The sequence below is a fragment of the Procambarus clarkii genome, chromosome 36 (genome assembly GCF_040958095.1).
Source record: "Procambarus clarkii isolate CNS0578487 chromosome 36, FALCON_Pclarkii_2.0, whole genome shotgun sequence".
Taxonomy (NCBI): Eukaryota; Metazoa; Arthropoda; class Malacostraca; order Decapoda; family Cambaridae; genus Procambarus; species Procambarus clarkii.
Window position 1 is genome coordinate 5,026,934 of NC_091185.1, and position 13,468 is coordinate 5,040,401.

Here is a 13,468-nt window from a genome sequence, read left to right on the forward strand (position 1 = left end):
GTGAGAGGGAGGGAGGTGTGAGAGCATCCCCGGGGGAGGTGGTTGAGCAAGGAGTGGTGGTGACACTGTGACATTAATTCACCATACTGATCCTCTCCTGGGGAGGCTGCAGGCTCACCTCTCTCTCTCTCTCTCTCCTCTAGCCTACATCTTACTAGTGCTGTGTGTGTGTGTGTACTCGCCTATTTGTGCTTGCGGGGGTTGTGCTTTCGCTCTGGTCCCGCCTCTCGACTGTCAATCAACTGGTGTACAGATTCCTGAGTCTACTGGGCTCTATCATATCTATATTTGTGTGTGTGTGTGTGTGTGTGTGTGTGTGTGTGTGTGTGTGTGTGTGTGTGTGTGTGTGTGTGTGTGTGTGTGTGTGTGTGTGTGTGTGTGTGTAATTAAAAAAATAATGAAATGATAAAGCTTTCCATTATATTATAAGATTTTTTGTTTAGAAAAATATATAACTAGGGAAACCTGTGTTAGGCAAACCAGGCCTTGCGTAGTAGTCAAAGTAACGAGTTCTGGCTGTTGGGGGGGGGGAGGGGGGCTCAGAGAGAAGATAACCTCCCAAAACGCGCTCTGTGCTCCAGGTATAGTGTGGCTTGGAATGGGGCTGTTAGTGTGTAACAATATTCCACCCTAGAGTAGAATAGTGTCGTGAAAAGTGTCATCATTTATGTATCATCCCTTGTTTGAAAGATTCTTATCCAACCTGTCATTTTTAATGCAGTCGTGGCGGCTACTTCATTGGGTTGCCTTGCGACAACTCCGGGGGCTAAGCGTCCCCGCGGCCCGGTCCTCGACCAGACTTCCTGGTTGCTGGACTGGTCAACCAGGCTGTTGGACGCGGCTGCTCGCAGCCTCGCGTATGAATCACAACCTGGTTGATCAGGTATCTTTTGAAGGTGTTTATCAAGTTCTCTTGAACACTGCGAGGGGTCGGCTAGTTATGCCCCCTTATGTTTAGTGGAAGCGTGTTAAACAGTCTCGGGCCTCTGATGTTGATAGTTCTCTCTGAGTACCTATTGCACCTCTGCTTTTCAACGGGGGTACTGTGCACTGTGTAAGCACAGTTGGAGAGCAGTGTAAGCACAGTTGGAGAGCAGTGTAAGCACAGTTGGAGAGCAGTGTAAGCACAGTTGGAGAGCAGTGTAAGCACAGTTGGAGAGCAGTGTAAGCACAGTTGGAGAGCAGTGTAAGCACAGTTGGAGAGCAGTGTAAGCACAGTTGGAGAGCAGTGTAAGCACAGTTGGAGAACAGTGCAAGCATCGGAGGCCGGCGACTCATCAGTCTCCAGCCAAGAAATACAAGACATGTCGCCAACAGGAAAGAGCGTCATAGGGTTTGTCATTTCCTTCAGAAGCCATCGTGTCTGGGAGGGCGCCACCCACGCCTGGGGTTGGCGCGGGCGGGAGAGCGCGCGCGCACCTACGCTGCTACACCGTCACCTGGGAAACTAATTCACATAGTCCCAGCTGGTGCTATTTGTAAGCCTAACGTGGCCGCTGAGGGAGGAGAGCCTCACGCCCTCACCATTCCTCAGCCCCTCTTCCCTCACCACTCTCCTTCCCATAAGGGCTTCTCTCCTCGTCCTCGTTTTATTTTGTTTTTCTCGTCTCATCTCTCATTTCTCATCTCATCTCATTCTCATTTCTCATCTCATCTCTTCTCATCTCACTCTCATCTCTCTCATCTGTGGTCATAACGTCTTTATGGCTTTCTCTCTTCCACCACCACCACCACCACTGGCAGCGCTGTTCACACCGACAAGACCCCCCTAGTATTTCACACTGACGAGACCCCTAGTACTTTACATCCACAAATTCCATAACACAATTACAATAACCTCTGCCCATGCCCAGTCATAACCTCTCTCTCAAACAGAACGCAAAGTTGCAAGTCAATCACATAAACTAGTCCAAGCAGAGTGAAAATCTCTGTATTTCAGGGCACAGTCCTTCCACCACTGTGCTTCTTTATTCTCATATCAGATATAGACAAAAATACAAGTCACAGCTTCGTGTCATGTTTTGCAGATGACACAGAAATCAGCGCTGTAGAAGTCATTGAAAACTACAAGCTCATATTAATAGTTTTCGACTGGGCAGCAGAAAATACCAGTTTAAAGTGATAAATTCTTGGTACTTAGGAATGATAAAAATGAAGACCTTAAACAAAATACTGGGTTCAGAACTACTCCTTGATGATACGTACAGTTTGCATGAACCTTCAAGAAGTTGTTTTGAAACATTTATTTTTGTTTAAGGGGTTCATAACACGATAAAATGTGTCCATTAGTAGGAAAACAACATGTAGGAGATCTGGGAATAATGATGTCTCAATACCTAACGTTTAGGGAGCATAACAAAGTAAATACGGCATCAGCTATAACAAATGATAGGATAGATTACGAGAACCTTCAAATCCAGGGATACCATCACAGTCCTCATACTACTCAAATCCCTTGTGCTGTCCCGCCTCGAGTGATGCTCGATGCTTACTTGCCCCATTTGAGTTTCATTGGATGGAGGAGGATGTAGGACAATCAGTCCCTTTTATTTATGGTGAATGAGAGGCAGCCCGTCCTCCAAAAATTGGGAGGTAAATGTAACAGCACAAGTAAGTGCAATTATGTACTCTTCATAGCAGTAAGGAATTGTCTACTGTCGTTTATTATTTGTGATGTGTGTGTATGTATGTATTAATTAACACGATGTACTGAACGGGGTGAGAATAGCTTGAGCTACCTCATCCCTTTTAATTTCAATTTCAAACCTACCCTAGGCTTCAGTGTGCAAACTTATTTTATATAAATCTGTATATGGTAAAATAACTTTTGCTTACTGAACATGTTAAAAATGATGACTTTGAGTTTGTGGAAAGTTGCAGCTTGCATGTGCATAGCTTGAGGATGAGCTGAAGTGTGAGTGATTGTGTGAGTGTTGGCGGACACCACGAGCCAGGAAACACTTAATATTGTCATAATGATGGGTTGATAATCTCCCTCGCCCCCCCCCCCCCCCCTTACCTACCTGCCCTTCCCTTCATCCCTGGGGGAAGGTGGTGTGGCCACCACTTCCGGTTGGTGGGTGATTACTTGGCCGGGTGGTGGTAGGTCTCCACTGTGGTTGACGGTTACCTAAACTCTCACCCGGACCCATTTACTTCCAAAATTTAATCGTGGAAGAAATAATCTTTTATTAGGGCGAACTTGGGAGTTCCTGGTAGCCTATTCTATAGATCCACAATCCTATTTCAAAACCAATACTTCCCTATCTCACTTCTAAAGCGCGTTAGTCATTCGTTATGCGTCCCATACCCATCCCGTGAGCGGTATGGGACGCCATACTGTCCCACCCAAAATTATAGATCAAACTAATATCACATACAATAATAGTCTTTTGAACGAGTGATCAGGATTCAGATCTCTAGTTTTATAATAATAATAATAATAATTATAATAATAATAATTTTTATTTAGGCAAAGGTACATACATAAAGAGATTTTACAAAGTTTGTTGGCTTTATAGATAAGAGCTAGTACATACAATGCCTAAAGCCACTATTACGCAAAGCGTTTCGGGCAGAAACGTTGTTATGGAGAACAATGACCTTCACAATCCTGGTCAACATGGATTTAGAGTGGGAAGATAATGCCTTTTCACAGTTACTTGACCACAATGACAAATTCACGGAAGCATTAGAAGAAAAAATGAAGGCGTGGTAGTTACTGATTTTGCAGAGATATTTTACTTCAAGAATCACCTCAACAGAATACATAAATCTGTGTTTCCTAGAACTCCAGTGGGAGATATACATAATAATTTACACATGAAAAATACTGGAATGATTGGTTCTACTAAATCTGTACCTGGAAATAACACCCCACGAGACTAGAAGGCATGGCAGGATGTGCAAAATAGGCAAGTTGAAAAGCAGTGGTGCAATAGGTACACTGAGACCCCTTTATCAACATCAAAAACCCTCTACACATTAGGAGCATAACAGGCCGACCTATTAAGTGTTCAGAAGAAAACATGATAAACACCTTCAACGGATACCTGATCAGTGAGGCTGTGATTCATAAACTTTAAACTCTCCAGTTTTAATTTTTACAATTTATTTGGCATGACGTTAAGAGATGCATTTCGTTAATTCATGTTAACATTATCAAAGGCAGCGTTCGAATGGTTACAAAGTGAGTGATGAAGATTAAGCCACCCAAGAGGTGGCACGGGCATGAATAGCCCACAATGTACAAAATTTACCGCTGCCGGATATATAGCCGGGGACGCTTCGCCTTCCCCTCACGGGAGACATCTCCCGTCACGCTTGGTGCAGTCGCACCTCCACAGATCTCCAGTATCATCTATTGATACTGGTAATGGCTCAAAAGGGCCACCACTTACGGGCTATTTATGCCCGTGCCACCTTTTGGATGGCTTAATCTTTATCAATCAATCGCCTTCCCCTCTTACGGACTATTCATGCCCGTGCCACCTCTTGGGTGGCTTAATCTTTTATCTATCAATCGCCTTCGCCTCACATTGTGCCAGTAGGTCCATTATATCTTGCCAATTGCCTGTTTCCATAATGGCTGGGGCAGTATGTTGAATGTTCCGTCGTGTTCTCGAAGTTGGTAGTGTAATTTAGTGCTAGTTAGCTGTTGATAGATGGCTTGGGTTGTTTGATGTATAAATACCTCGCCAATATCCAGTCTTCGTTGTCGCTGCATCTGTCGATCATTTTGGTGGTATTTGTAAGTATCTCTGGGGGATATCTGGTGCGGTATAAAGACCATATGTTCCTTGATAGGGCCTTGCTGTTTGTGCATTATTAAGCACCTCCAAAGGGATGTTATTGTTCTTGCCTGTATATTGATGTAGTTGGTCGAGGCCCCAAGTGGACATCAACGAACTCAGAATATTGGCAAGACAACAATGGCCCCCCCCCCCCGCCCCTCTTAGTTTCCACAACTACCCCTCAACATGCTCACCCCCTTTCCCACCACCACCCTCCACAAGCTCGCTTTTTCCCCCCACCACCGCCCACCAGTGGTGGTCACCTCTGGTCACCTCCACCTTTCTCGACCTGCATCCCACAGTTGAGTGGTCACGTGGCAGACAGCAGGAAGGTGGTATGGCTTAACACACTCGGTGCAAGCGTTAAGTGGGGTTGAGGGTGTAAGTGTCGCCTTGCTATATATAGCATAAAGTATTTTGCAATCTGTGCTCTTTTTACAGAGTGAAATGAGTGCATATATATGGCAGGAGCACTTCAGGAGTGTGTGGGGGGCGTGGGCTAGTATCTGCACATTTATCTGTGTGCATTAGAACGTTGCTTCATGTCAGGGTACACTCACTGTGTCCGTGACGCAAGACTCGTATCCCGCACCATTTGCTTCTATATTCTGCTTATTGGGTCCTCTCTAAAGGATGTAACTTTGGGGTTTGTCCATTTTTTTTTTTTTTTTTTTTTGGTTCTGTTTCTGGACAGAATATTGATACTATTTGGAAAAGTACTGGGTATGGCTATGCAGCACTTGTAAGTGATGAGAGGACAGATCTATTGGGCACAATATCCAAGAATGGATATCACTGTTAATTCAACTTTGAATCAGTGTTGCTCTTTGATATTCAGTCAAAGTGTACCTTTGAAATACAAAAAATGCAAACAGAACCTAAACACTTAGATTAGCCTAACTTATGCCTAAATATGCACAATACGCTAATATATAATAACAATATTTAATTGAGAAAATTCCAAATTTTTTAATGAACAGATTGTTCAAATTGATTAATGCATCATTGGGTCAGCCACTGAATGGAATGAACATAGCCTGCAACCCGTTCTCGCAAATTTAATAAGTCAATATTGACTTATTAAATATGTGCATAGGTGACATACTTAACATAATAGTTTCCCTTGAAAAGCTTCATAGAAAACACCGACCTTACCTAACCTACTTAGTATGTTAAGATAAGCATCTTATTGCTTCATAATTACAATTATTACCTAACCTATACCTATAATAGGTTAAGTAACAATTGTAATTACGAAGCTATAAGATGCTTATTTTAACATACTAAGTAGGTTAGGTAAGGTCGGTGTTTTCTATGAAAATTTTGAAGGGAAACTATTATGTTTAGTATGTCACCTATGCACGCAACTAATAAGTCAATATTGACTTACTAAATTTGCGAGAACGGGTTGCAGCCTGAGGACGGGTTGGCCACAATTTCCTTGTACGTATACCAGAGCAGCGTCCTGGCGACAGCTCTAAAGGAAGCTTTTCAGATCTTGATTTACATGCTTGGTAATGCAAGCTATATAACTTGCATCTTGTGAATCTTTATGTAGTTCATTACAGTGCATCTCAATATTGTTGTTCATACAAGTAACACAGCATTGAGTTTTTACACACATAAATTATGCATCTTTTGGGACGATCCTGGGAATATAGATTAAAAATTTTGAATCAGTCTGAATAATGTTAGTTTTGTTGAGTGAATTCTAGCAGTAAAGGATCTTTACTCATTCCAGATCAACAGTTATTCCAGCTTTGATGAGGCAACAATATTCCACCCTAGAGAGCACTAGCGTCTTTAAAAGTATCATCATTGGTATAGCATTTCTTGTTTGAAAGGTTCTTGTTATCTATCATGTAATTAATCTTAGTTGTGACAGCTACTTTGTGTTCTTTAAGAGTAAGGTCTTCAGACCTTATTACTCTTACTTCAGTGATTACTCCTAAATCTTTTATTACTTTTCGTTCTACATTGGGATTTGACTACATTTTATATGTGGTTTGTTTTTATATTTTTTTTCCATAGTGTAGGAGCTGGAACTTATTTTAATTAAACGTGTTATTTTCTGTGGTCCATTGAAAGACGTGATTAACATCAGATTGGAGGCTCGGCTTGTCCTCTTTCTGCAAAGGATGATATGATACTACAGTATAGCTTATGTTCTTGTCTGTTAGAAACGAGGATGACACATATATTTAAAAATTTGCAGGGAAATTATTTAATATTGTTTTATTGGTTCACGTTTGTATAAATTAAAATAGCTGTATAATGCTGTTAGAAATATACTGACACAGTGCCGGTAATAATCGTAAGGTTTGTTTCAGGTGGTGTGAGGGCGAGGGCGTGATGTTAGAGACGCGGTTATGGGGCCCGGGCGTGGTGCGGGCGGTGATTGTGCTGGTGTGGGTGGCTGTGACCTGTGAGGCTGTCATAAAGTACCCACCCATGATGACCAAGCAACCGCCCTCCAACGAGGAACTCCTCTTCCAGGTTGCCTCTAGGCAGGACGAGAGTGATAAGCCCTTCATCATAGAGTGCGAGGCCGAGGGGGAACCTGCACCTAAGTATGTTCTCACTTTTTGGATTTAAATGTGTTGAAACTGTTACTTTGGCAAGAATTATCTGTAACACACTATTTAGGTCTGCATAAAAATATACACCAAATTTTTTTATCATGTTGAAGAGTTCTTCATAAATATTAGTACAGTAGAATGTTAGTCTATACAAATTTTATTACCTGAGAAATGGATGGTTTATTGTTTATAAAATGGAACAAATCTAGTATTATTTAATCTTGTATAAAACAAAGTGCTCTAGTTCTCGTGAGGTTTTTTGCCTCTAGTTGTGTGTGGCTTAACATTAGATGTAAGCTCTCCATCTAGTGAAACATAACATGGAAATACTGTGTACTATAATTTTCATTAAATTATTGTTTTGTGACATTCTGTGCATATTTTTGTTTTGTTAATACTGGATATTTTCATTAATTTTAGTACTTTATTGTACAGTATATCAGTAAGGTCTTGCATAGCTATATTTGTATCATATATACAATTTTATCTTAAGAGCAAATTGCATTTACAGGTATAAATGGATGAAAAATGGCAAAGACTTTGCCTGGCAAACATATGACAATCGTATCTCACAGCAGCCAGGCAGAGGTACACTAGTTATCACCTCGCCCAGGGATGAAGATTTGGGTATGTATTCTGCACGTTACTTCTCTGGCGATTCCTTGTCCCGAGATGTGTTACCAATGTCCTAAAGAATGCATGGTTATGTTTATATGTACCTGTAAATGGCCTCTTGATAGCAGCAAACTTATTATTAGGGCAAAATGTTACAAATAGTATAGTTTGTACTTCTACACGAGTTTTTAAAAGTTTTTAATTTGCTTGTTTCTCTCAACAGGTCAGTATCAGTGTTTTGCCACCAATGAGATGGGTACGGCCACTTCCAACTCTGTGTTTGTCCGCAAATCAGAGTTGAATAGTTTCAAGAATGAGGATCCAATGACTGAAACTGTAAATGAAGGCGATCCTGTTGGCTTGGCCTGCCAGCCTCCAGATGGTTACCCCAAACCCTATGTTTATTGGATGATTCAGGTAAGAAAAATCATAAACAGAATGACTGCACTGTACAGTTTGGTTATAATTGGATTCATGGGTTCTTTATACTATACATATTTATACTGTACTGTGTGTGTATGTTTCTATTCTAACGGCGAGAATCCATGTACTATGTATCCAGGGACTCCATGCACCTTAGCGTATCCACTACTTTACCCGCTAGACCATAACGACTGTTAAAAGAATTGAAAGTCGTCATACCCTTAACCCAACCCCCAATAGCATTTGGCTGTTGGAGATTAGATTAAATATCTGTCCCCAAAATTAAGCACAATCTCCAACAGCCAAATGCTATTGGGGGTTGGGTTAAGAGTCTGACGACTTCCAATCCTTTTAAGTCATTGTGGTGTAGTAGGTAAAGTACTGGACACACTTGAGGTGCATGGAGCCCCCAGACCTCATACATCTGGGGTCGAGTCCTTCAGGGGTGAGGAGTTTTCGGTTGTATATGTATAACCAGTAATTTGTTAGTGCCTTTGTATGTGTTCTCATAACAGTAGCATAACAGTAGGTCAAATAATTCATCTGTGTAAAGGCTCTGAAATTGACTTGAGTTCTGAATTACTTTTGGCCATGTGTACAGTACACATACAGTAATATTTTCACCCATTTAAAACTTGTTCTAATTGGGAGCAAAAATCTGCAAATCACCTCTATGGGTTTAATATGGTAAGAGAGATTATATATACTGAGAGAGATATACTGTAGTTATGAAATTTAATAATTGTAATAATAAATTTCTTTTTACCAGGATGACCGAGGTGCACTACGTAGCATCAATTCTTCACGAATGACTGTTGACCCCGAAGGCACACTCTGGTTCTCAAATGTCACTCGCTTTGATGAATCCAATGATTTCACTTATGCGTGTTCTGCAACCTCAACATTCCGCAATGAGTACAAGTTGGGAAATAGGGTATACCTTCGCGTGTACCAGAGTGGCAGCACAGCTGTTCAGACTAAGAATGAACCAAAAGAACAGTTCAAGTCTCGCAAGAACACAAACATATTGAAAGGCAAAACGTTACGACTTTGGTGCATCTTCAGTGGAACGTAAGTGTGTGTGAACATAAAGCCAAAATTACCGACAAGGATGTGAAGAAAAGCGACACAAAACATGCCTATACTTGATGATGCTTCACTTTGGATGTGCTTTTTATAAGCCTTGTCCAAAGCCAACACCAAATGCAGTAAATGCCAGTTCTAAAATGACACTTTATATAACATAAAAGTTTATCTTATGGCTGTTTATTATTCTTTAGTCTGGTTTTTTAATGGCAACCAGGTTCCTTTAAGTAAAAAATTTTATTACAAAGGATTTAGCAATGAGCAAATGAAATTCTTTAAGATTTGCACATTTTTAAGGTGTACATTATTGTACTTTTGATGTATACATGATTTGTATATTTGGAAGGAACTTTAATGTAGCTAAGACAGGTCATATGGGTAATTATTTTGGTAGCATGTGTGGTATATATGTACTGTGACGGTAACGCGTTGGTGTTCGGCTGTTTAAGGCTAGGGGTATGGCCTCGTCACATAGTTATAAAAAAAATAGAAAAACTGGAACTTCGTCTGTGGTAAGGTAAGGAGAAGACACACAAAACACAAGTAAACTTTAACAATGAAATTTTAATTACGTTAAATAAATCAAAACATGAAAATATGGACAAACAAATATGTATAATAAAATCAATGAATCAAAATAATAAGAATACTTAAATGACACAATGAAAGTTACGTTAAGGCAAAATAATAAGAAGTGCAACACAAAAGTTAAGTGGGAGGTGCTGGAATATTGGCTTAAAGCCACCACCTCTCTCAGTACACGCTAACGTCTAGCTGGGAGGAGTGCTGGCTACGAAAGCACGGAACATTCTGAGGACTGATGTTGGGGCGACCCCAGACATCAGGTAGTATTGGGGGCGAGTGCAGGTGCAGCCAGACCGGCGACCAATCAGCGGAGCCGTAGCGATCAACGGGTAGTTTGGTGGTTGGAGTTCGAACAGGTGGCTGGTTGCATACGTTTCTGCTCACCCTGGCAAGCCTTGCTGGTGCTGGTGTTGTTGTCGTTGTTGGACATTTCTTCCATAGTCTTTTTATATAATTGTGAAGACGTAATTTTGGAGGGAAGAGCAGGCTCAATCTCTTGAAGGAGATTATCGTCACAACTCTCCCCCGAAGCCTGCGGTTCTGGAAGAAGTACGTCGTTATGGGGTGGAGTAATGGATGGAGTCGCTTCTACTTCATAAACTCTGGAGAGATCATGGGCTAAGATGTTGTCAGACTCTTGGTATAGCGTGTCTCCAGGTTGAATTTCTGCAGGTAGCAAGCCCATAGTAGAAGACGTTGAGATGAGAAGTGGGCGTGCTGCAGGAGGTGTAGGGTGGTGTGGTCCGTATTGATGGTGGACCGAGCACTTTTCAGGTGTGGAGTGAAGTGCTGAAGCTTCAGGATGAGGAAGAGTAGCTCCTTGCCAATTGTTCCGTAGATCCTTGTAGCAGTAGTCGCTGACAGGTGTATTCTTCTCGCCTCGTTGCTGCATCACGACACCACCCACGTCGGTACCATTGGCGTCGACATGGAGGATGAAGGGCTTATCTGACGAGGTGAGAGTGGAATTAGAAGAGGGCATAGGAGCACGATTATTATCCTGAAAGCATTTGGGAAGATCATTAAGGATTTTGGAATTAGAAAGCGCCGACTCCTTGTCAGTGCTTTCGGGAGAAGAAGCCGGGATGGTCTCACTGTGGATGTAGGGTTCTGTGAATGTGGAATAATTAGTCAAGACAGTGGGAGGAGTACCATTATATTGCTTCAGGAGGTTGACGTGGCACAGCTGGGTCTTCCGCCGCCTATCTGGAGTCTCTATCACATAATTATTATTATTCCTGCACTCTTTGACGCAGTAGGGTCCTGAAAATCTGTTCTGTAAAGGTGAACCTGGGATAGGGAAATAAGCAAGGACGAAGTCTCCCGGCTTGAATTTTCTTACTTTGCTGGTCTGGTCGTAATGAGTCTTCATTCTCACCTGGGCTTTCAATAGATTATCATGGGCAAAGCGGTGGACTCTCTCTAGAATGTGCTGAAGGTTTTGAAGAAACTGGGGCACATTCTGATGCTCACTGAAGGTGGCATCTCTGAGAGAGTCTTTGAAAGCCTTAAGGGGAGTACGGCACTTACGGCCGTAGAGCATCTCATAAGGAGATACTCCTAGGGACTCATTGGGGAGACTTCTGAAAATACACATTATTAGGTCAATCTGCTTATCCCAATCCTTCGAGGTTTCACTACAAAACTTTTTCAAGAGTGCTTTGATGGTCTGATGACTACGTTCAAGAGAACCCTGTGAAGCAGGATGATAGGGGCTGGACAATACCTGTTTGATGTTGAACTCCTCCAGTGTCCTTTTGAAGAGATCACTGGTGAAGTTGGTGCCACAGTCACTTTGAATCTCCCTGGGAAATCCGTATTGAGTGAAGATCTTCAATAGATGTTTGATAACCGTAGCAGCCGTGATGTTCTTCACTGGAACTGCTATGGGAAATCTGGTGGTAGGACACAGGATGGTTAGGATGTAGGCGTTACCTGAACTGGTCCGAGGTAAAGGACCAACACAGTCTATTATGAGTCTGTGGAAAGGTTCCGCAGGCACCTGTATGGGAATCAGTGGTGCTCTGGGAATGGAGACGTTCGGTTTGCCTGCCATCTGACATGTATGACACTGTTTTACGTACTGTTTGACGTTGTTTACCATACCTGGCCAGTAGTAGTCTTGACGAATCCCATGGTAAGTCTTGTTGAAGCCGTAGTGGGAGAATGCTCCATGGGCCAGGTGTAGAATAGTGGGCCGCAGGCTGGTGGGAATCACAAGTTGTTCGGTGTTGGCCCAATCGTCCTCCTCCTTCAGTTTACTGGGTCTATATCTGCGGTAGAGCAAGTCGTTCTCTAGGAAGAACCCAGGAATACTGTCGGGTTGAGTCTCAGCCTGGAAAAACAATGGTGTTAAAGTAAGATCTTCCCTCTGCAACTTACGGAACTCCAACTTGGTCAGATGCGGGGGTAGTTTCTGAGGGTCTTGAGGGACAGCGGTAGCAGTAGAGTCAGCTGGCTGTGGACGTGCGGCTTGTGCACGGGTGGTCACGAGAACCGGAGGAGAAACTTCATCACTCTCTTGAACCTCTGCTGGAACATACTCGAGAATAGGATTTATTGGCACAGAGTTACACACCTGGGGTTTGTCCATGACGATCAGGTTGGTCGGTTGCAGGTCTTCTGCCAAGTCGTTGCCTAGGAGAAGTTGCACTCCAGGCATGGGAAAAGGCTTTTCCCTGACGGCGACTTGGACTTCCCCGTTCACGTAGGGACAATCCAGGTGGACTCTGGCGAGAGGGTATGGAGTGGTAGCAGTGAGGTCAGTGATGAAGACTGTTTCCCCGGTGTAGACTATGTTGGGCACAGCCGACTTCAAGATGATCGATTGTAGAGCCGCTGTGTCCCTCAAGATCTTCAATTTGAAACGTCCCTCCGGATTTGAACCGTTGGCAGAGACAGTTCCAGTATACAGGTGGTTACTGAAAAGAGAAAGATCATTAACATCAACACCAACATTCATCACAGGCTTACCGGACTTAGGAGGAGTTGGTTTGGGTCGTTGTTGGTCAGTGGTTCCCTTGTATTGAGACTTACCACACTTGTCTATGGTATGTCCATAGAGTCTACAATACTTGCAGTACAGTTGTGAACCAGCTTGATCGGGGCTCACCTTCTCGTAACTGTACCACGACTTCTTACTGGAGGATGGTTCAGGTGTCAGCCGGTGGATGAGGCTGTAAGTGTCAGCCGACTTAGCACACTTCAGGTAGTCGGTTTCTTCTTTATCTGCTAAGTAGAGGCGGACAGGAGGCGGCACACGTCTCAAGAATTCTTCAACAAGCATCAGGTTGACGAGTTCTGCAAAAGTAGAGACATGTGCTGCTTCCAGCCATTTCATGAAATACCTCCGTTTCGTGTTAGCAAACTCAAGGAAGGTAGTGGTAC

General features: G+C 42.7%; 1 protein-coding gene across 4 annotated transcripts in view; it reads left to right on the top strand.

Annotated features, from left to right (window-relative positions):
• Positions 1 to 13,468, top strand: part of Nrg (Neuroglian) — a 175,029-nt gene that overhangs the window by 128,291 nt on the left and 33,270 nt on the right. For all 4 annotated transcript variants that reach the window (XM_069336502.1, XM_069336501.1, XM_069336503.1 and 1 more), the window contains 4 exons: positions 7,124 to 7,363; positions 7,884 to 7,999; positions 8,211 to 8,404; positions 9,180 to 9,481. In XM_069336502.1, the coding sequence (XP_069192603.1) occupies positions 7,146 to 7,363; positions 7,884 to 7,999; positions 8,211 to 8,404; positions 9,180 to 9,481 (830 nt within the window). In that variant the 5' untranslated portion in view covers positions 7,124 to 7,145. The remainder of the gene's footprint in view (positions 1 to 7,123; positions 7,364 to 7,883; positions 8,000 to 8,210; positions 8,405 to 9,179; positions 9,482 to 13,468) is intronic.